We start from the raw sequence: 23,623 nt of genomic DNA, 5'->3' as shown, positions 1-23,623 counted from the left end.
GCAACGCACTGGGATGGCCAAGATGCAAGGAAATGAACAAAATGAACAATATGTTTCAGTTATTTTTTTTATAAGAGCTCATTTGAATTACGTATATAGCAACCAACTAGAGGTGGTGAGGGATAAAAAAAGGTAAACAATGAATATGCATGATGTGCAGAGATAGCTGCAGTACATCTCCTCTCTGTTATGAATAACTTACGTCATGTGTTGTCACCCCAGTTCCCATGAGGCAATTCTAAAGCAACGCTCCCCTCACCCCAGAGGAATTCTGCTAGCTGGTGGACAGGTAGCTTGTCATATTCCCAGTATTCTCGTGAAAAAAGGAAAAGGAAAAAGGGGGGGAATGTGCCTAGAAACTGACATGAGCCCAGCAGGAATGTTGAACCTCCTTGCCCTCCCTGCAAAAGCTGCAACATTAACCACTAAAGTCTAATTGCTTGGTCTCTGTCTTCCTGTGCAAGTCAACAGAGGGAGCCAATTCATTTCCGCCCAGGGAGCCGGCAGAGAGAATCTGTCACAGGTATTCATAATCGCCCACTAATGCAAATTTCTGCTCACCGCGTTCTGGCTCAGTGGGCAAGATAAAAGCCCACAGAAATACAATGCCTTGTGTCTAAACTGAGTGCTTAAATGAGGGTATAAACCAAAACTGTCAGAAATATCTTCTCAATTCCTCCCTCATGGTATGTCAACCCATGTGTTCGGGATTTACATGCTATTTTACCACTAATAAAAAACGGTGGAGAGAAACATCTGGGAAAAGCTCTCCGATTCCTTCGCTCAGGTGCACGGACTGAGATTTTGCCGTCAGATATCCCGCAGTAATGAGCAGAGGCAGGACTATTTCTTCCCCTTGTCGCCTCACATTCTGCAGAGTTTCAGTGAAAGTGCAGACAGAACTAATTCCCCACTAAGTGGTTTATGTTTTATTAGCAGGCAGTGGAGTGATTAAAAGAGATGTTGGACAAATTGTAGCGTTTCAGAAATTAGTTTAAAAAAAAAAAAAAAAAAAAAAATCGACTTTTAAGTTGCCATCAAAGATGGGCTCCAGTTCAGAGTCCAACTAATGTTTCATCAAATTACACACGTCAACTAACACCTTGAACTTCTCAACACGTCAACTCTAAATGTTGCACTGGTTGTAAAACGATCATTTATTTAACCAAAGAGGACACAAAGCAACAAACAAAGGCCAGATAGGAAATAATTAATGACATACAAGAGCATTTTGGTTTACACACGGCAGAATTGGATAACGAGCGAGTTGTAATTGAGCAAGTGTTGGTATGTATATCTGGGAGGAGTGTCTCTAATGTAGGAACCCTCCCTTGACAAACACCATTTAGCTGAAAAATGGCTGTATGATTATGCACAGGGTGCCTAGGGAGAGAAAAAAAAGAATGAATTAATAAAACTATTAGCACACGGTGGAGTAGATGATGGAGATGCACTCTCCTTAGCCACCTGTAAGCGCTTGGAGAAGGGGGCAACCCTGGGCAGAGCGACTCTGCCAGGAGGGTTAAGAACAGCCTGACAGATTTGTTTTATAGTGCCATTAATATGATTCTACTAAATGCATTCTGCGCCTTCTCATGCAGATCCCCTGGCCAGCAGAATCCAGCACCTAATAATAAAGCACTCAGCGATTAAAAGTGTGAATAAAATAACTTAAAGCTGAGCAAGCATGTCAGCTCCTGCCACCCACACTCTCCCAGGAGAGGGAGAAGGGATCGTAGCAGGAACAAAGGGACAAAGACACCTTCTATAAAAGTTTCTACCGTTCTGTAAATTGATTAACAGAGGGTGGCTTAATCTACCAACCTGAACTACTGACTGGCAGACATGCTGCCAGACTGCAAGGCTGCCAAATCTTCCCCATATACATTATAGCAACGGGCATCATATCAGTGTTACACAAAAAAATACTGTTCATGAGCCAAATTAGTGTAATATCAAAGGACGTGCGGCTATATAATATCATTACTGTTTCACTGCAAAAAAAAACAACAAAAAAACCACACTATTTTTTTTTTTTTTTTAAACATGGTACATTTCAAAAATACCCTTATTTTTAAACTACGTACCAAGCAAAAACAGAGATTTAATCTTGGCACTATCTTCACTACTTCTCTTCAGTTGCACTCGACTTGGAAAGCTAAACAAAGCGAGAAGAGCGCCAGCCAGCATTATGAGGGTCAGTCATGGGGGCTGTGGACGGATGCCAGATTACGTGAACATATACTGAAAGAGTTTAAGACCGACTATAGGCTGCGGGGTTTGTGTCTCTATGTGCGTGGCTGTCTCTGTGTGAGAGAGCGGAACCGAAAAAAAAACAGGACGGAATCAGAGCGTGTGCAAAATGTGGGATACACAGATATGGAGAAAATGTTTCTGATTTGACATAAACATAAAAGAGGAATGTTTATAAAATCTTGAATACTCAAATTGTTTTTTTTCTGGGGAAAATCAAGGTCAGTGAAATGAATCTGTATTGCTTCCTTAATTAAAACGCACGCACACACACAAACACACACAGACAAAAACTGATAAATAATGAATCAAAGGCGAGCAGCTCAACTCATGCAGGTCCCTTTTTGTTTTGAGCCGAACTGAAACAGCGATGAGAGGGCTTATGTTAGGGACGGGAGCGGCAGGCTTTAAAGCAGCTGTAAATGCAGAGCAATGAGACATGTAATTTGTGTTGAGCTCGGGCCAGTGTGGGGACAGGCTTTCAGGGGGAGTCGGGCGCAGAGGAAGCGCAGATAAGATTTCTCTTCGGGGCAGGTAAGAGTGTGTGGGCAGCCATAGTGCTCTGAGCTAACGCTGAATAAATATTTCACATGCGCTCAGCTCGAGTCTTATCGACTGGGGAAGGCGGAGAGAGAGAGAGAGAGATGAAGAGGGGGTAAAAGAGAGGGCAATAAAACCGGAAATCTTATGTCCCTCTTCAGCGGGGCGAAAATAAGTTGTGGCGGCTGTGTGGTGCAATAACAATTCAGATTTTAAATCAAATAAGAATATACTAATATTATTTACCATAATTCAATTTAGGGATTAGTCTCCCACTTTGTTTACAATTGCTACTGTTATTTTTTCTTACAATAATTCAAGCAAAAAAAAAATATATAATAATGAAATTATTCAGAAAAATTCCATAAAAATAAATCAAACCACTGGTGGTTTTATTTATGTAAAATTGAAGTTAGCAGTCATAAAATTCTAAGAAAACGGCCCAGCTTGTAAGTAGTCCCGCACGGCACAATGCAATAGTGATAGCTCTTTATCAAAGCACTCAGGAAGAGCAGCTGCGCGAGGCGAAGCATTAGCATTTGCTCAGAAGGCCAGCTCTGGCCGTTGTCTCCGCGCCTGTCTGACACATGCCAGGGCCAGCGTAGCGCCAGTGCAAGTCTGGAGCGGGGCAGTCGGCGGGGGCCCTGTGGTGCCTGTCAGTGGTGGCTACACTGACCCTGCACTCCGGCACTGGCCACTAGTGTTTAATCCGTGTCGGGAGCGTTAACACTGAGCGACCTCCTGGGTGACAGATCTGCCATGCGAGCCTTTTCCCCTGAGGAGGGTGGGGGGTGTGGCATGGACTCTCTCTCCCTGTCAGCTCGGCTCACACACGTTAACGCGTCGGGGCCAAGACCGGCCCTGAAACAGCCGCACACAGGGGTGGACAGGTCGCCGCCTCAGCTGCATGGAGAAAGGTGTCCTCTGTGACTGGGAAGGTGGCGAGTGTGTTAAAGGCAGTCATTATGATACGGCACACACCGCGGGGTCAAGCGCGGAGCATACTTCTACTAGGCTGGAAACACGCATAATATAAAACAACAAAGCACGCACCATGCACAAATAAAATCTCTCCTTCCCAGGGGTCGACGCCTTTACTTAGCGATACTTAACATTTAATTTTATTTTGTTTTCAACAATAGTAATGAAGAGTACAGTAGGTTTAACTTGAATCCAATGAGCTCCAATGAGAACTTTAAAGGTACTAAACCAAAAAATGTGAACAATTTCACAGCCCTAATGAGGTGAATATTAGCAGAGAAAGCTTATTAATCCCACTAAGAAGGTGACATATTCCAAGGTTACACGCTGCACTCAGCCAGCCTCAAGAGCTGTCAGCTAACATGCAGACATTTGCAGGCAGCTAAATAATAATACTTGAGGCAGCGCTGAGCAGTTTGCAAGTAGTCACAGACTCTCATTTAATAATTAATAGATCTCGACCAAAAAACCATGAATGCACACATCGCCATCACTGCCATCATTTTTTTCCCCCCGCTAGACACATTCCCACTGCGCAGTCTGTGAGAACTCCCACAGCCGAGGGGATGGAGCGTGTAACCCCCACGAGACTGAAGAAACCCACTCCTTTAAGGCCTCCAACTTTTTTAAACAGAGAGAAAACAGATGTAAAGCAGAAACAAGGAGACAATTCACAGGCGTGCACAGTCCTCTTGCTGTTCTCACAAAAGCCCGGCCACACTGCAATGCAGTAAACCACAAAAGAGCAGATCCAAGACTCACAAAGCAACTCGTTTTCAGGGACAGTGTTAACAAGAACAATTATGACAACTCTGATTATGGCCTTGATCTGGGCTGTCTGGTGTTCTGGTTAATGGCCCTGACTGCCGTGGTTCTACACAGGTGGTCTCCCGAGACCTCTGGAGCCAGATCTGACCCTGTCCTGCCCTCATCTGAGGGGGACGATGATTCTATCAGCCCCCCAAAAAAGCGCCCGTTGCAGCTGCCAAGTGTGTTTACAGCTGCACCGCATCAAACATTCATCAAATGCCATCTTTACAGTGTGTGATGTGAGGCAATCAGCATTTCACAGGCTGTCAAATGATGTCTAAAGCAGTTGCTACCTGGCAGTGTCAAAAAGAAAACGGTTCAAATACTCACATTAGGTATACAGGTTTCTTTCTAGTCTAACTCCTGACAGATGAGGTACCTCATATGTTAAAATATTAATTCTACTTAAATACTTAAAGCGGTCAAATGACACCAAAGCTCCAAATCAGCTTTCAAGTGTAAATGATCCTTTTTTCTTTTTTCTTTCTTTACCTTTCATCCATTTCATCTAAATCAAAATTGTTCTCAACTTTAAACTTCTGAATCAGATTAATTTGGCTGGTTAATAAATGCCCGTTTACTACTTTATCTTCTTCTTTTTGTGTGTGTGTTTAAGAAAGTTGTGTCTCATGGTCTAATGCACAGACCGGAGGATTTTTATTCCAAGTTGTTCCCACGAATAGTTCCTGTTGGGAAAAGTAACTGATCTGATCTCCTCAGCTCCTCCGTTCATGTTTCTAGCAGTGCTGTAGCTCCATCTACAGGTGGTACTCTTGAGTGCAGCAAAGAACTCTGGGTGACCCCTCTGCAGTCACTACTGATGTATAGCACATTCATCTCGCTCAGTCTTAGTGAAAAGCACATCTAAAGGCACTTATTTTATGAAGATTTTAGCTGTCACATTTTTCTCTCTCTCAGAGGAAGTAACATGCTGTTGTCAAACTCCTGAGAAGAGCAGATCCTCTGCTCATTACTGTAGCATAAACAAGAGGAGGGAGGGAAAAAATCTAAATTTTTTGTTTGTATTTCCATTCACTGATGAAAATGTTTATGAGGATTTGCCAGAACTTTGTTTAAAAGCGTGAGAAAGACTTCTCTTTTTTTGTTTTGTTATTACATTACCTAATTAGAGCGACCATTTTTAAAACTCTAACCCACTGGCGGAAAACTGAAGGCAACTTCAAACTGTACGGAGTCTGCAGGTGAGTTTGCACAATCAAAACAAGTCACCTCCTGCACTCAGAGCACGGTAACAACGCCGAACGTCTTTCCACTCTTGACAGGGTTTCCTCTCGCACAGAATCACTTAGCAGTAGCGTAAAACCAAGTAAGCCTTGGCGCAGTTTTCTAACTGCCACTCATGGCGTGGAAATCATCTTAATGTACATAAAACCAACATTTTTCTTTTCACCCGCTTAACGTGAACCGGTGCGGTGATACCTCATGCAAAATTTGAATACCTTACACACCACACACCGACAACCACTTCATAATGCATACATGAATCTACATAAACAGGATAGCATTGCAGACTGCATGCTGTGCGGAGGTCAGGGAACTGGCCTGTGGGACTGAGTGATATAATGGCTAAGTATTCCTGGTAAAGCACTACGTGAGCATCCCGCAGTCCCAGTAAAAACCACAGCAGTGGTAATGCATTACAGGATGTATATAGTGTAAAAGGGTAGGACTGGTCTGCCTGCGTGATAAATAATGTATTGTAATGTATATTAAAGCTGGACCCACCAATGCAGAGCTTCCTACTGGCATACCCTGAGAAGCCCTGCGCTGCCTGCCACTGTGGAAAAGAGCAGACACTAGTGGTATAATTATGCACATCTGAGAGGCAAGCAGAGGCCATCTGTCAATGTCTGAATCAGTTACCTTATTACCACCGCCTAAAGATATAAAGATAGGAGAGGGAGCTGCTTTCATTAAAGCACATGGTGGCATGCTGCTTTAGACAGCTCCAAACACTAACTTAATTGGAAATGATGACTTGGAGGAGGAGAAGCGAATGTACGGCGGGCGCCCTCGGAGTGGGCAGGGGCATGGCACAAGGCTTGTAACGACAGTCAGTCGAGACCTCGCCCTTCGCCCCTCGCTGACAGTAAGAGGAAGCAATATTTACACGTGAGCCATGGGTTTCATGGTGCTTGTTACTTGCTGAAAATGTAATAAATCACATTAAAAAAAAAAGAACTTTTCACCCGCTGAACTGTCACTCTGCTGATGAGTGGGTGATGAATGAACAGTGCCAGTTTCACTCTGGGCAATTCTCACCATGCACCTCCGACACTTCGGCTGTTTGAAGCAAACCTCGTCTGAGACAAAGGCGCGCTCGCGCCGCTCTCTCTTACTGTCTGCTTTTAAGCGTATCAACCGGTGTGCTGGTTTTGTCAGTGTCTCAAAACAGACCTGTTGTTTCAAATAAAAAGGGAAAGCAATTACAGTCATTGTCGCAAGAATTACCACCTTCGCTGACAGGGAACAGATGAGATACAACTGAGAGGGAAAAAATAAATGGGAAGCAACGCGCTACAGTAACAGTGACAACCACGGTGAAAATATTGAATCTTTTTCATTCATTCTAAAATCTCAATTTGTACGCTGCACTCCTAAACAGCAGGTGGAGTAGAAGTGGAAATGAAAGATTAGAGTGTACCACCGCACACTCCCATCGCCCGCGGAGGATCTAATTATAGGTGGAAGGAGATGGCCCCATCCCGCTGACCTGTCACCTGTCAGCCTGCCTATCCTCCTGCTCTCCTGCCCGTATCCATGCCTGACCGTCTGCCTCCAAGTCTCTCGCTATCTGGCCGCACTCTTACTGAACCGTCTTCCTCTTTCTGTGCGAACCAACTTTCTTTCCCAGATAGTAGCCTGCCTCCCACTCTATCCTTACACAATTGCCTGCATTGTTCTCCGTCTTCCTGCCTGCGTGTCCGCCTGTCTTTCTGTGTGCCGTGCTGTTCTAAAAGGCTGTGATACACTGAGCCCGGCCATTGCCTGGGGGGATTTGCACCTCGGGATCAGTGAGAAGGGCTTATAGAATACACCAGGTATGAATTGCATGTCATCCTGAGACAGAGCAGACAGAAGAAAGGCGGTGAAAGGAGAGTTCTTCACACACCCTGTCTGTGACCGCTTCCTCACCCTGACACAGCGCTGGCAGGGCTTTCATGGCAAGTGTACACTCTTAATCATGACATTACATGTCCTGTACTGCGGGGGATTCACTGGGTGCTTTAAGATTATTTAAGCTTAGGTCCTAAGATCATATACCCTCATTAAAATCAGCTAAACAGAGACATTTAAACAGGGTTCAAGTCTCAGAGGTAGACTGTCACTACTCCACCCAAGGAAGATGAGACTGTGATCCTCCTTACACCTTCCCTTGGGTTAGGAGGCTTTGCTAAGAAGTCAGACGTACAAACACCCAAGCCCCATCCCTTCAAATGCACTCTAATGTCATCTGGACCGAAGGAAAGCCAAGCGGGGTTTGATTTATAGGATGAATCACATCCATCACATACGTACAGAAGGCAGCCATTGTTTTTCATGGGAAACAGACGAGCAGAGAGAGAAAATGACTGAACCAAAGATTCTCCTCAGCAGCTAATTCACATAAAATGAAAGAGTTAAAACTGGGCTGCAGTGAAATGGGACAAAACTTGTTCGCCCCAAGGCTTAAGAGAGTTCATTAACGTGAGGCAATGACTTACCAGAAAGGCTATTAGACTCCGTTGCGTGCTCTCCCACTGAACACAGCTTTTAATGTACTGTAACGTGTACAGAACTGCTGTGCTGATTTTTCGAACCCGATATATATTCTCTGCAAGAACCTAATGGGAAATTGAAACCAAACTCCGGTTAGTATCATTTGACACTGGACATAATGTTTATGAGTTTGCAATGAGGTAGAATCAGCTTTACAGTCCCCCATTTTTCCTAAAGTTTAAGTCAATTAAACTAATTAGTTTTGCCACGACCAATTCAAAACCTTGACCGCATGGCCACTTGATTAGTTGGGATATGAGGGAACCGTAATGGGAAGCTTTTTTGTGTCACGATCTGCTGATCACCTTTTTGGAGAACTTCACGCTTTCCTCTGACAATTTTGCCTCTTTGGGCTGGAATGTTTTGATACCAGCTCTGATCTGGGACAAAGAAAGAAAACAATCAATGATGTTCAAATGATACATGATATTATTGCCATAGTAACAAACTTGACCACATTCAGATTGATCTTTACTTTATTATAGATGACCTCCATCACCAGTGTGATGGTTCCTTTAGATGTATTTCCCAAGTCTTCCTTCTTCAAGTGCAGACACACCTGCTGGCCATTCTGAACCTTTAAGAATTTCAAAATAGAACATATTTATATTTTACAGTTCACCTACAGAGTGTATATCGATATTAGCAGTTAAGACATTTAGAAACTAAACAAACTTACAGTCAGTAAAGGAATGGCCACCTTCCCCAGAAAGTTTGTTTTGTCTCCATTTTCATCAAGGACAGTCAACTCTATCACATCATGAATGTCCTTAATTGGGCTGTAAATAAGAGTTGCACAAATATTATTTACATTAAAGACGTACGACACAAAGCAAAACAAATGACCAGATGTTATATTATTTTCCTCACAATGTAACGGCTTTGTTCCACTCTGGATTTAGGGTCTTGCAGATTGTGTGGGTATGAAGTTTGCAGTTCCCGAGCTCAACGACACAAAAGGGGTTGCTTTTTCCTGCAAAATGTTATTCAGCGTGAAGAAAAGGCCATGACCACGAGAACAGAAAACACGAAAGTGAATAGCTTTGCAGATTACCATTGAGGTCTGTTGAGGAAAGATCATTTGCCCTTATAACGTTGACCTGAAGGAAGCCAACTTCTTCCACACACTTGTGAGAATTCTTTAAGTTCTGGATAAAATACAAATACAACCTATTAATATTATTACAATAAGTGTGTGTGTGTGTGTGTATATATATATATATATACTTTATGTATTTATTTATTTTTTTTACAAAAAATAAAAGACAACAAAATGACATACAAATCTCTCCACCACTGTGTCTCTCTCATCAGGTTTTGACAAGGTAGCAGATTCAATGTCAGAGACGGAGATTCCCCAGCTGGGTCTCAGGGTGGCCAGAAACATCAGATTGCCTTTTCCTGGATTCAGCACATTCGTGTAGTACTGCTTTTCATTAAGCGGAAGCCTCGATACGTCAACATCAAACCTGAGACACGAAACGAATGACGCTCCAATGAAACATATAAGGCTAACTGGTTCTGTGAAGGAGATGATATGAGGCAAAATTACCGCTGCCAACCACAAAATACTCACATGCCCCATGATTCTTCACACTTCCTCCCTCTCTTTGAGCACACCTCCACCTGCAGTGGTTCCTGGTTATCTTCAAAATGATTGAAGTCAAACTGCTCTCTCCACTGGGGATTCGCCTGAATGCAAAGGTTCTGAGGGCAGTAGAGACACAGATTCAGCACATACAGCAACGTGGAAACACACACACACACACAGTCACTTTGACACAATGTCAGGTTTAATGCATTATCAGGATGAGCAGCTCCTGCATGACAGGTGGATTAAGTCTTCATTCAGTCCAACCAGAACGAGGCAGAAGAGGAGAAAGAGAGGTACGTGTTGTGTGCCTCTGTATCTATTTGTGTGTGCTCGCATGTGCACACCTCAGTAGCCACTCTGGGATTGTAAACACTGACAGCTTCCAATTAGAATCAGCTTTGTTCAACAAACAAACAAGCAGCGAGGAAAGCAGAGAGGTTTACAAAGAAATGACACGACAACACAAGACAAGTGCACCATAGAATCATCAGGGGGGAGGCCAACAAGTACAGGTAGATGAACAGGGCATGCTGGGTATGCAAATGAAGGCAATGAAGCCCATCACCCGAAGCACAGTGAGAAGTGAGTGGCAGCGTTGCCCACTCTAATGAGCTGCCTCTGCCATGGCCCAGTGAGCCAAGGTGGAGGTGAGTCACTGACAGGCACCTGCTGGGCAAGGAAAGCGGGGAAGTAAGAGATAGAGGCTGAGAAGAAAGTTAAGGCATAAAGAGCATACATTAAAAAGACACGGGAGTATGAGAACAGGGAGTGTAGGAGAAGTGTGAAAAGAGAAAGAAAGGTCCAACCTTGCTCTTGTACTTCTGATCGCCGAGGCGAAAGCGGACGTAGACGTCACCCTGGCCGTACTGCGGCATGTTCTGTCCCTCCACCAAGGTGACTCTCAGCACCCCGCTCCACATCTGGTTCTTCAGCTGGTTCTTGGGTTGGTCATGGCGCGGCGATGGTGTGGCCTGGTTCTGCTGCAGCGCAAAGAAACACATGTACGGTTAGTCTTTATTTTTAAAGCACCGTGCACGGAGGGAGGGGCCGCCCCCCTCCCCCCCCCCTCCTCCTTTTACCTGCCCCCCCGCCTCAGCCCAACACCTCATCATGTTCACGGAGTGCATGAAAGTAGGACAAAGGTTTACACTATACAGTGCATCTCTGTTGGAGCACATTAGCACATCTCTACTGACAGGCAAGCCACACCACGGAGGCTCCTGGAAAGAGAGGAAGAGAGGGACGTCAGCGAGCAGCCAGATGTCCCTGGCTGTGACAGTCCCACTCATCACTGGCTCCCAGACTGAGTGTGGGGAGGCAGGACACTTGGCATACTGCACCAGAGACAGCAGGCAGCAGTGAGTAATGATGCAAACCACACAGCTCTCTCATCAGCAAATTATGCATACGTGCAGTATGTATGGCCAGGAGTTTGCTGCATGTTAGCAAATTAATCCAATTATAAATTTAACAGCAAAGTCGCAAATCTTTCCTACTAAAGTGGAGCTATAAAACAAAGCAAGATATTGTGCTTTCAAGAACTCTTTGGAAAATAAAGGACAGCCCGGCGAATAATTCACTTCTCCCGTCGTGTGTCATGGAGGGAGTGTGTGAGAGAGAGGCCTTGATATGTTTCCATGTTAGAGTTCCCGTGAGGCCATGCGGTGATAGGCCAGGGCTGTAAAAACAAACAGCACAGAGGTTGTGTGGGGCTGACTGTAATTAAAGAGCAGGAGCGTAATCTGCTCTAGCCTCTTTGATTGCCCAGCTCCTTCGGCTGCCCCGGCGACGCGGCTTCAAACAGCCCCACTGCAACTCCCCTGCCACTCCGGCCCCTCCTCATCACTGAAGGGTCGCAACCCACATTGCCACCCAATCCGGAGGGGATCAAAGCACATCTCTGGGACCTGAATTAACATGGAATACCACAGGCACAGCCCTATAAATATCAGCCCCTTCAAAAGAAGAGGAACAGAGGGAGTGGAGGAGCGATATAAAACAGGCCTCAGCCAAGTCATCCCAAGTGTTTATCTTGGACACATTTCTATCTCAGCGGCCAATAAAACAATTCCACTTAACTGTAAGTGGCCCCTAAAGAGAATCTATTCCTGGTCCTAAAAGGGCTGTGCGATTGCTTCCATATGGTGGGACAGCATGGGGACAAGCATGATGAGCTCAGACCCAGGTCCATTTGGCTGGTACCTCAGTACTGTCCATCCACAGCTGTGATATTACATCCTAACATCTGGGTTATTGCCCGCCATGCCTGGGAATTATCAGCCTTGCCGATCTTAGGCATCCCACACTGGCAACATGCCTCGAACAGCCGAGCCCCCCTTCCGCTTCTCCCATACGCCCCCTCCTGTTTGAAACACTATCACACAGCAGAGTTTTACTCAGGCACTTGCCATTCCATGTCTCTGTGGTGGTAACACAGAGGGAGAAAACGATGTTCTGACAGAGGGGGAGTAGAGCTGCAAGAGTCGGGTATTCAGCACTTCCAGGATAGGTGTTAAATGCAATAAGATACTGTAGGTTTGTCAAAAAAAAAAAAAAAAAAAAAAAAAAAAAATGAAATGGGAAAGAAATGGCATTGTTACATTGTTAAATTAGCACTGCGATTTAGGCAGCGGAACATTGTGCACAGTCCCACCACACATTTCTGTCTCCCTTTGAGTATCTTTAACCATCTGTAGCGGATAACCTACAATGCGTATGAAAATGGCATTCATTCCTTTGTCATCTAATTTCAAATTGAGATTGTCTACTGGACCATCAAGAGACTGAACAGTGGCAGATGTAGTGACAGCATAGGTGTGAATATAAACCCACTCGCTGCAGTGTGAGTCCCAAACAGCAACCCTCCTATTTCACTCTGAATCTAATTACAGCTGCAATATATTGAAAACCACTTGAGAAGAGATGGAACTTTGTTTACTACAAAACCAAAAATGGCTCTATAATACTCATCTAAGGGCTCTTTTAAGACATCGCATTCAGCCAATAATATTATTTTGGGGTTTTGATCAGGGTGTGATATTGCCCGAAGATTTTTCCTCAGAGAATGACACCACTGAAAATATTATGCATTGCTAAGAAGGTTAACTATAAAACCACAAAAGAAACAGGATGTGCTGAAAACAAGGTTACACACAAAAGCCTGAGCATACGCCTCGGTCTTTGTTGCATCATAGCACAGTGAGCTACTGCCCCCTAGTGCTTTAGATCAGGCTGAGTAAATGTAGATAGTAGAATGTGAGATATTAAAGGCGTTCTCATGATTACAAGTAAATGTGATATAAAAATCCATACCTTGTTCTTCTTTTGAGGCCATCTCTGTGAACAGAAAAGAAATACATGAATGAGCAAACATTTGTATTAACATTAAGGACAAAAAATGTCATCCACACACACGCTGCTCAAGTCTGAAATATTCTTACAGGGCCTTTTTTGATGGTGGCGTCTCTAAACATTAAGCAGACATCAACTAAAATTACTCCCATGTCGTCTTCTTTACTTTTTGGATCATCGAGACGCAACTCCATTTCATAGGTTCTGTGAAAACACAATAAGGATAAGCAGATTACAACTGGCGGACAGCTTTATGTGCATCTTTTATTTCTCTGTAATGCGTTATATATGTATTACTCACTTGTACAAGTCAAGATGTTTCACAGAAATCGCGCTGGACCCCATGAAGTCATCAGAGGTCCGGTTTTTATCATAGACCTGCAGCAAAAAAAAAAAAACACATCACAGAGGTCACGTCTCGTGCAAACGGAAATTGTGTGTTCTGGAGCAAGACCACTGCTGTGAGAGGATGCAAACAGGCAGGGCTTACTCGAACTTCCACAACATGATCTTTGTCTCGGAGAGGATAGGAGAAGGACTCGTTCCAGTGGGGATTCAAGTTTTTGTACACCACTTTGCTTTTGTAGAACTGCTTTCCTTCAAGTTTGAACTTCACATAAGGATCACTGGAACCTAAAAATTAAATCAAGAAAAAACACTAATCAGCACAATAATGTTGTGTAACACGTGTGGTAATTATCTCAATAGTTATACGATTGTATATTAATCGCTAATTGTGTCGTCATTTGTGGTGGAGCGGAATTTATTCAAGCACTATAAAAATATACAGTGTGTATGAAAACACACACACACACACACACACCCTTCCCCCATGCTGGTTGTGTGAGACACTGAAATATGTAGGGAGGAGGTGCGGCCCACACATGGCAAAAACAGAGGAATGTAGCTGTTTAATTGTCAAAGAGCAGAAACACTCGCCAGCATGAGGTGACCAGAAACCAAAATCTAGAAGCAACCAGTGTTAATCTCCCAAGCCTGTTAAGAAAGTCTGTCTGCGAGTGTGGTGGGGGTATGGGACTTCTTTGTTTCTGCAATTGCATGCAGATTGGCCAAAAAATGAAAGCCAGCCCCATGCCTTCATTTGTATAGGGGAATAAAGGGGTGCTTGAGAGAGCCTGCAGGGAGGCTTGAATCACATGACAAAGGCCCTGTGGGGATGGGCTGTCAGGCCTGTCAGCTCCCCACTCCAAATGAACATCTCGCAAAGGCAGGCAGGACCCACAGCAGCTCCACCCTGCCAGCCTGTGACAGGGAAACCTCCAGGCAACTTGACAGGAGGAGAATGTGGCAGCTAGCAAGGAGAAAAGCTCTGGCATGACCGAGAATGGTGACGATGGAAATTAATGGGAAAAAAGGGGAGAACAAAAAAGCAAGGAGTGGGGGCTGGTGGTGTGGGGCCTTTCAGAATATGTAATGACAATGTATGCCATTGGTGAGCCTTTGGCACAGGGTTGATTGTTGGGCAAACAGCGGAGAGACAGGGGGCGTGTGGGGATTGCATCATCGCGGTGCCATCTTGTCAGGGAAAGTAAGGTCTCAACTAGCATGGAGTGAGACGCTGGGCTTGGACGGTCTGCTGCCACCAGGCAAGAAAAAAACAAAACAAAGGTGAAACATCCTTTCACCATTTCTCTGTATGTTGATTTCCCAAAGCTCCCTGAGCCTCAGAATAATATAATTTTGGTTAAAACCATGGGACAGCCCCAGGGCTTTGATTTTAAATTTAATAAAATTGATTTGCAATGCTGTCATATGACATTTATATGATGAAAAGATCCCATCCCATCACCCTTAGAAGATCAGTGTTAATGTTTACTTTTTGCTAAAACCCAAATCCGAAAAACAGCCAAAACCTTTCATCAAATTGTCATAATCAAGGAGACCACACAGGAATTTTCTCATAGGTTGTAACTCCATTTATGGCCACTTGAGGTTGCTGCTTTCCTCAAACATAGACTCTGCATCTGGGAATGATCAAGTTTCAACTACACACTTGCTCTATATTTCTCTTTGTTGTCTGTGTCTCACAAACTAATGAATAATAAATTCCTTCTCAAAAGAGAATAAACACATTTGAATACATTAAAAAATGAATAATAAAACAAACTACCTTTCAAAGTTCATGACTGATTTTCTACTTTTAACACGGTCATATTGCTACTTTGCTATGATTACACACAGCATTCAATTCCTATAGAAAACCAAAGACATTAAGACAATAATTTCAGAGAAGAATGGCTGCGGCTTATGATATTTAACATCAAATACTTTGAGAAAACAACACCTCCTCTTTAAATATATAAACAACAGCTACTTCAATATGTTTCAACACCAGTAGATTCATGAACAGATTGGGTGTTCTCTCATAAGGACTGATTGCTTTATCCTAGTCTGTTTTTTGTCAAACGGGTCTGGCTGCATGCTTCTCTGGTAGGTTTTGTTTTTGTACATCATGTAACACTCATCAAAAGACGTCACGCTCACAGGGTGAACACATCCCATCTTCCCCTCATACATTACACCACATATCCTCTTTAAAAAATTCCACTGTATGGTTGACTCACGGTCGCAACAGGATCATCAGGATGTAGTATATACACTTTGTGCACATGCACTGCTTCATCAAGGACTCGCCCATAGCTGGAACCATAAGTCAACACACGAAGAACTGCATTCTTTTAGAGTTTGAGATCTGATATAACGCCTCTTGATGATAAAGCCAAATGTGCTTCAGTGAACCCCCCATAGTTTTCAGTTTTTTCCTCTCAGGATCTAAGTGAGACGGCAACTTTTACGCAGGCTGCGACATGTTGTGAAGTCAGAAGGTTGTGTGGCTAACCATCGTGTTGATGACCTACCAGAACGCTTGTCTCTGATGACCAGATTCCTTCCTTGCTTGAGGTTGATGTTCAAGAGGTACCTCTGGAATGGGGCGGGTCCATGGATCTCACCCCCTGCTAAAAGCTCCTGCAGAGAGCCATTTACATTCATATGCTTTCGCAAGATATGATTTCAATAAGGACCAAATGAAATGGGTACTCACGGGGCTTTCGAAAGCGTCTTGGCTATTTTCTTCAAGGGGCCCGAACAAATCACAAGACATCTACACAGGAAATATTGTAATAATGAATTATAAGAAACTGTAAATAAAACCTTTAATGTACAGACAAACTTAAACTAGTAACACAGGTTTATAACAGGTTTCTGTATCTAAGGAGCACAATGGTTTTGGTTTCAGTTGTACCCTTACATTTAACATCAACCAGCAGAGGACATGTCCCACCAGTAGACTGAATATAATATGCAAAAAAAAAAAAAAAAAAAAAAAAAAAAAAAAAGATTTTTATATATATATATATATAAATATATATAAAAATCCAATAAAAGCACCCACTGTTGAATTACCGTATTTCCTCTAATAGTGGGTGGTATTCAATTAATAGGCTGTTGCAGATAAAGGCTGGGCTACAAATACTGGCCATGTGTGCCAATTATTCATGCAGCAACACACAGGTACCACAGACGTACCTACATTGTAGCTACATTTTCAACGAAACACTCTCAAAACAACACTGAGCTTTAGCAGTGTGGCGCAAATTTAATATTGATCCGCAAAGAATAAGTTGTTATGATCGGGATGGTTACCCTCTGGTACGCTATGACCGTTTCAGTTGCGCTAATTTTTTTGTGTATTTTTTCATGTCTTATCGTAAATACCTTCAATTGGTCAATTTTCTAATAAATGGACTGTTCATTTTTGAGAGTTCAATCCTGCCCGGCTGCTATTACATGTATGGTTGTACTTGCTAAAGTTGGAAACAACAAATTTTAAATAACTCAAAGAAAATACTGACGTCAAATGACAGCAACTATCCTACGAGTATACATGCAGTTATATACATAATGATACTTACCTCCGCACTTTCGTCTAAGTGCTCCTCGTCCACTGAGAGCTCTCTCATTATCAAGGGAGTGAAGGGTTCTCGCTCCACTTCTTCGGAGTCTGTGGTCCAGAACACGTTGACTTGCTCATCACTGGGGGAGTCACATGTTGATGCCAACGAAGTGCCATCTGCATTCTCCAAAGGACCCTGAGTATCTAATGACAGAGACATCCTATCCACAGAGGTATATTCTCTGATGGCTGCCAAAGACCCTTTTTCAGCCGATGGCCTTTTCTGCTCAAAAGATGTGGTCTTTTTCTCTTCGTAAGGATTTGTTTGCTCTCCCATCGAGTTTGCTCTGGCCAGTGCTGCAGCAACACTCTCTGAAATCACTCTGTCTGTTGGGGGGTCTTCGCCAGAGAGACTTGCTCTCTCTCCAGAGAGACTTGCTCTGTCCACCAGGTCTGTTCTTGATGAAGGAGCTTGTGCACTGTTGAAAACATGTCTTGGTGCAGGAGTAGGTTCAAAAATAAATTGTTGCGCATTCCTCCTAGCTCTTTTATCCACTTGTGCATACAGGCCTTCATGAACGAAGTTCACTTTCTTCTCACGGCTTAAATTTGTCGTGTCTTTAACTTCCTCATAAAGTACCTCCACTGGTGCGCTCATTCTATGAGAAGCTGCAGCTGGATTAGAAACATGAGGAGCTCTGAATGTAGTTTCTGGGAATGAATCACTCAGTTTATCGGCGACAAGTGGTCCCTCACCCAATGAGGAACTTGCAACTGAATCAGAATCACTCAGGCCAGGAGAGATGCCAAAGTAGTTACCATCAGTACTGTCAGCGGAACATGCTTCACTTGGTATACATGATAAGTCTGGAACAGAAAGGCTGCGCCGATGGGCCAGATTCCTCCCCTGCTTGGCAAGCAACTTCTTCTGTGGCTTTTTCTTGGGGAACTTATTTTTGAAGTTATCAAAAAAGTTCTTTTTTTTGACATCCATCTTGAGGGACACCTTTCAGATAAGCAGAAAACGGTGAAATTGAGATCTTTCTGTGCAACACACATGCCTCATGTAGAGCAACACATTGTGTAGTAGGCACTGTCCATGGCAAAAACATAAACTACTAAAGAGCTACAAGTAAAACATTCTGGAGGTTTCCAGTAACGGTTATGAACACCAACAACTAAACAACTAAAAGTGGACTATACAACAATACAGAAGACGTCTGTTGTCTGTCTACTATCGGATTTAATGACACACCACTACTCCTGGCAGTTTTCTGTCTTACCCTTGTGTCTAACACAAACACAACATTACAAAACCAAAAAGAGTCTGGCAGCAATATTGTAGAGGCCAGTGTCATAACAATTTACTTATTAATCATTCTGTAAAAAATTTTCTGCCTTCCTCATCATGCCTTCTCGATTCTTCTAGTTTGATTTAAACAGAAAAACACTGCACCGTACCTGTTCAGCTGAGACTGGCTGAAAATTCCTGTAAACACTTAGTCAGTTTCCACCAAGAGCAGTAGAAATGTATCCTTCAGGCAGCTCAGCCATCCTAACAATGGTGAAAAAAATTTATCTTTTTTAAGGAAGTGCACTTTCCTGCTTGAAGACAACCGTGATTGGTGGAGAACCCAGACTGGGTGAAACCAGCCATACCAGTCATACCGGGTGTAGTTTCAATGACTATGAGAATGCCATCATTAACTGCTGAGTCCTCCCCAAGTTGTCCGAGTTGTATGGAGCCACATGCAGTATGACTCCAGTTATATGGATCAGAAAAAATCTGACTACAAATATTGAGTAAATTAAGACAGTGTAGATAGAGATTAAATTGAAAACATGAAACAGTTGCTCACAGTACAGCAGCCTGTTTTGTCAGTCTGTTTATTGTTGATTTGTATATACAACAGTTTATTTGCATTTGTGAGGCAATTTGTCAGTTTTGAGACTTGCAGGCAATATACTTTGCTATGATGGGTTCTTTTACAGGTCCATGTATTTGAAAATATACTTAGCACCGTAATCTAGCCTAATTCTACAATTCAACCGCCTTTATTATCTGTCCAAAACTGTCCCAAAATACTGTTGATGGATTCAACAACATGACTGTGGCATATGAAATGTCATAACAGATCTGGCACTGCGTGGCTCCAGCACCGTACCAAACTCCATTTCTTTCTTACAGCCCCATATTTGTTTACAAAGGAACATGGTTTAGCCTAAGCTCGTCAAAAGTGAGCATTTGTGTTTGCAAAGTATAAACTATAGCTTTCTGTCCACACATAGAAGCTAAAGCAACAGACCTACTGGTGTTCCCTCTCTCTGCCTCCTTGTTTGTGCCTAACAGTGCAGACTACGTATATGACAACAGATGTGTTTGAGTCTGGACTGAGTCTTGTTCAATATTTGCTTACGTCTTAAGGAGATCAAGCCCACATGAAAGAAGCCCAACTTGGCTCCCAGTTGAAAGGCAGTCCTGGGGATCTGAACAGGGCAAGCCCCTATGGCAGGTGGCCTGTCGCCCTCCTTCTCATACAACTCAAACAACCCAAAACCCTGCTTGGTTACTCTACACATGCACACTGGACTTCTTCCAGCCGACAGTACAGCTGGTCTCATGGACGGAAAGCCAAGAACATGCACTTGGGGACTAATATACTGACTGATGCACATGCAAGCCTACAAAGTGAATCCAGCCATAAAGGACCGAGGTTGTGGACTACACAGCTGACCTAAAACCTTTTGTTTGTCTCACAGTATTTTTTTATTATTTTATTTCATGTTCGGTGTTATAAATACAGTTTTTAATTTGGTACCAGAAGGAAATAATGGGAATGATGCAAATATGCTCCAGGAAGCAACATTCAACATGTTGCTTTGTGAAACAACCACATATAAGTAGTAACCTGTGACTATAACAGTTCTCATAAACCAAGAGTGTAATACATAGACTAAGCAGATAATTATTTCCCTTTAAATTGAGCCCAGGAATACTCTATAGTCTACACAAAGTGAAAGTATTGTAGTTAACCTTAACTTCTAGTAGCTAGGTTAACTAACTGTTCTCAAGTCAACATATTAATATTTCGGTCTCACTGCAACTTAGTTACTTATAGTACCTTAGAGTTTGGACCCGTTGACCTCCAGGGCTGCCTTTAAACGGGGTCATGCTTGGCGTGAAGGAAAGAAAACTCCGTATGAAAGATCTCCCTCTTGTGGTTTTCACGGACTCTCAAGTGGAAAGTTTTGTTCAAGTCCTGAGTTGTGACACGCTTGCTTCTATTTTCAAAAACGGTGGAGGTGGCTGGTAAGTTAATACTATATAGTGCAATTAAGTTGTATAGAGTGTTCTTCATAGTTTTATATGTTGATACTCCCAACATTTTCCTTTCATTTGCATTCACTGTACTTACTGTGTCGAGCAATGCTGTCGTTAACTTGCTAAAGGTAATCATTGCCTAGCACCGGCAACTGTTGCCTAGCACCGCAGTCCTCGCAACGCACGGTCAGTTGTTCGTTTTACCTGTGAGTGGATATCGTATTTATAAAATATTACTTCACAGTGGTGGAAATGAGCAGAAACATTCAAGATGCACGATTAAAAACACAACTCGTTTTGCAAAGCTATGCTAAAGTTATGCTTGTTAAGAATCGAGGTCTTGTGCTCTCTCGGCCACCGTACGTAAGGCAGCAAGATCTGCGTGTCACATTTCCCAGTGGACACTAGTGGTATTGCAACTAAAAAGTCCTTCAAACAGCATTTATTTCACAGTCAACTACATTCATTCTCTCTTGTGGGACACACAGTCTGTCTCAATAATGAGAGTCCATGTTGAGTGCCTCGGTTGAAGGTTGAAGGAGCTCAAGACTTTTTTCATGTCAGTCATTTATGGATTACTATCTGTGATCAACCTAGGATAACATGATAGTGATTTAGCGCACAAATCAAACAGCATTCTTCTGTCACAGAGGCTAGGCGGAGCTAACAATGTCAGGTGACCCTGTCTGGTGACTTTGAGAAGCTATCTTAAACAAACAAACAAACAACAAAAAAAAAAAGAAAAACACCTGGAACTACTACATTTTCACACAGGTGACACCATAGAGAACAAGATCTTCAAGATTCTCTTCGAGATTGGACTGTGCTTTCTCTTTACTTAGCTGATTGTATCTTGGCATAATATGAATAGTTGTGAAATGGCTGTCAGCTGTGTACCAACCTGACTAACGCACAACGTAACTGATGGTCCCAACCCCATTAAGAAGGCAAGAAATTCTGCAAGTGAACCCTGACAAGGCACACCTGTGAAGTAAAAACCATTTCAGGTGACTACATCATGAAGCTCAGTGAGAGAAGGAGAAGGGTTTGCAGCGCTGTCAGCAGTGCAAAGGGTGGCTGCTTTGAGGAGTCTAAAATCTAAAACATATTTAGAGTTAGGCCTTATTTAACCGTTTATTTCCTTTGCTACATAACTCCACATGTCTTGCTTCATAAGTGTCGGTGTCTTCAGTACACATCAACAATGTAGAAAGTAGTAGAAAATAAAGACAAAATACTGAATGAAAAGGTGTGTCCAAGCTTAAGATCGACCGGTATTGTACTTCCCGGTGAATATTATGACATCTCAGTGAGAAACTATTGTATGTGGAACGTGTATCAGTAAGGGCTGCATTCCACTTAGGGCAGGTCCTGGCAACAGTGTGCATGCTGGTTTACTACTGTAGCGCCGAACGAAAGTGAGTCAGCACTGATGTTATTAATTCCACCTATGCTTTTCCTGTGTGACAAGTTGAACTGTCTAACACAAAATATGATAAAATGTTGATCTGTTACTTTGCATGTCTGACTGAAGTGTAGTTATTTTTATGAAACATTTAAAGTACACAAATCTGGATTAAAACTAGATTAAAGCAGCTTTTCTAAATATTTTTGTTGTAATAGTATATCAGCTAGCCATGTACAAACAATGTGAAAGGGGTCTCTGATAGCAGTGGACTCATAGTGAATTGTTGTCACCTGCAGCTTTGGACATTTCCAGTTCATTGTTTAGTTGTCTGGACCGTAGTTTTGTTGAACAAATAACTATTGTTACTGTTTTAAGCTGTTTTTAGGGAAAACTCAGTCAGAGGCTAGCTGGTTAGCATAGCGGAGAATGTAGCATCTGAAAAGCACAGTGGTGCAAAGTAGTCAAGTACATTTATACATTTTTTTGTGGTACTTGTACTTGAGTATTTCCATCTTATGCAACTTTGTGTTTCCGCTCCACATTTCAGAGGGCAATATTGAGATTTTGATTTATTTATTTGTATTTTGAAATACAACACATAGTCGAAGATTAAATAACTGTTTTTCAGCCTTTCTTGCTTCTGACATCTTAGATAAATCATTGGGTAGTTGGAGGTCACTGTTGAGATGTTTATGATTTGCTAACTGCTAAAAAGTGTTTTATTTTTTTTTATTTCAAAATGGTCCAATATCTCGCTACGAGGATAACTAATGATTAAAAACATCCAGAACCGGAAAACAAATTGGTGTATTTTTCTTTTTTGTGCAGTTTTTCTTAACGACTTTTACTTGCAATTGAGAAATTTACCAGTATTTGTATTTTTAATTAACTGTGCATATTTAAAAAGGGGACAGTTTGGTGTCAGGTTTACCACGGCACCTTAAAAGTCGATGTCTTTCTACTGACCCCATGTGGACAAAAAACATTAAAGCCTAAATAAAGAATGTCCTCTTGTGATGAGCAAAATAGCAACATGGTGTCCTGAATCCACGTCCATCTCTCAGGTGTTGATGCTTTTAATTTTTTTTTTTTTTATATTATTATTATTTTCACTGCTGTTCATGGGGAAAAAATTGGTTGTTGAAAAGTTCTTCCTCTGTATCACAAATGATACCTGAACATCATAACAATCATAAAAAGAAAATAATACTGTGCTCTCATTCATATACTTTGCCTTATTTGAACACTAGTTATACCTTACCTTCCTGGCTGGACAGGGAAACCCAGAGTGAATAAACCCACGTTGTTAACCAGCCAGTACTATGGGTTCGATCCCTGGCATGTGAACCACATGCAAGACACTGAACCTTTAAGTTGCTTCTTTGTAAGTGTGCGTGAACAAGCAGGTAGACGTGTTATTGTGACTGTAAAGCGCTTTGAGTAACAATGAGTAGAAAAGTCCACTGTATATTTTTTTTTACAAGCCAGCTACCTATGTATTGTGCTACAATGCCCCCTGCTGGCGACCTAGTGGAACTGCACCGATCTGTGAGAAGAAACATCAATTGACACTAGATGCCAACACTACATAGATATCATATGCTTCCTAGATCTCCTCTGCAATACACACCCATAAGATCTGCAGTTACACATAAGGCTTCTACGGTA

General features: G+C 42.6%; 1 protein-coding gene across 3 annotated transcripts in view; it reads right to left on the bottom strand.

The window, feature by feature from the left end:
* mctp2a (multiple C2 domains, transmembrane 2a) overlaps positions 1–20,464 on the bottom strand; it is a 32,121-nt gene extending 11,657 nt beyond the window's left edge. Inside the window, exons 1-17 of one of the 3 annotated variants that reach the window (XM_047597080.1) lie at positions 20,348–20,464; positions 17,245–18,231; positions 16,374–16,433; positions 16,189–16,297; positions 13,800–13,942; positions 13,611–13,687; positions 13,399–13,513; positions 13,271–13,294; positions 10,765–10,938; positions 9,941–10,071; positions 9,647–9,833; positions 9,419–9,512; positions 9,235–9,337; positions 9,044–9,143; positions 8,840–8,941; positions 8,670–8,744; positions 8,310–8,429 (exon numbers count right to left, since the gene is read on the bottom strand). In XM_047597080.1, the coding sequence (XP_047453036.1) occupies positions 8,310–8,429; positions 8,670–8,744; positions 8,840–8,941; positions 9,044–9,143; positions 9,235–9,337; positions 9,419–9,512; positions 9,647–9,833; positions 9,941–10,071; positions 10,765–10,938; positions 13,271–13,294; positions 13,399–13,513; positions 13,611–13,687; positions 13,800–13,942; positions 16,189–16,297; positions 16,374–16,433; positions 17,245–18,219 (2,589 nt within the window). In that variant the 5' untranslated portion in view covers positions 18,220–18,231; positions 20,348–20,464. Of the gene's footprint in view, positions 1–8,309; positions 8,430–8,669; positions 8,745–8,839; positions 8,942–9,043; positions 9,144–9,234; positions 9,338–9,418; positions 9,513–9,646; positions 9,834–9,940; positions 10,072–10,764; positions 10,939–13,270; positions 13,295–13,398; positions 13,514–13,610; positions 13,688–13,799; positions 13,943–16,188; positions 16,298–16,373; positions 16,434–17,244; positions 18,232–18,686; positions 18,800–20,347 lie in introns of those variants that run through there. The other 2 variants (XM_047597079.1, XM_047597081.1) reach the window with 2 other exon arrangements.
* Positions 20,465–23,623: the final 3,159 nt, after the last annotated feature.

This window comes from Mugil cephalus, chromosome 10, assembly GCF_022458985.1.
Source record: "Mugil cephalus isolate CIBA_MC_2020 chromosome 10, CIBA_Mcephalus_1.1, whole genome shotgun sequence".
Lineage (NCBI taxonomy): Eukaryota > Metazoa > Chordata > Actinopteri > Mugiliformes > Mugilidae > Mugil > Mugil cephalus.
Note: the sequence above shows the minus strand (reverse complement) of the source record. Positions and strands in the feature narration are given on the sequence as shown.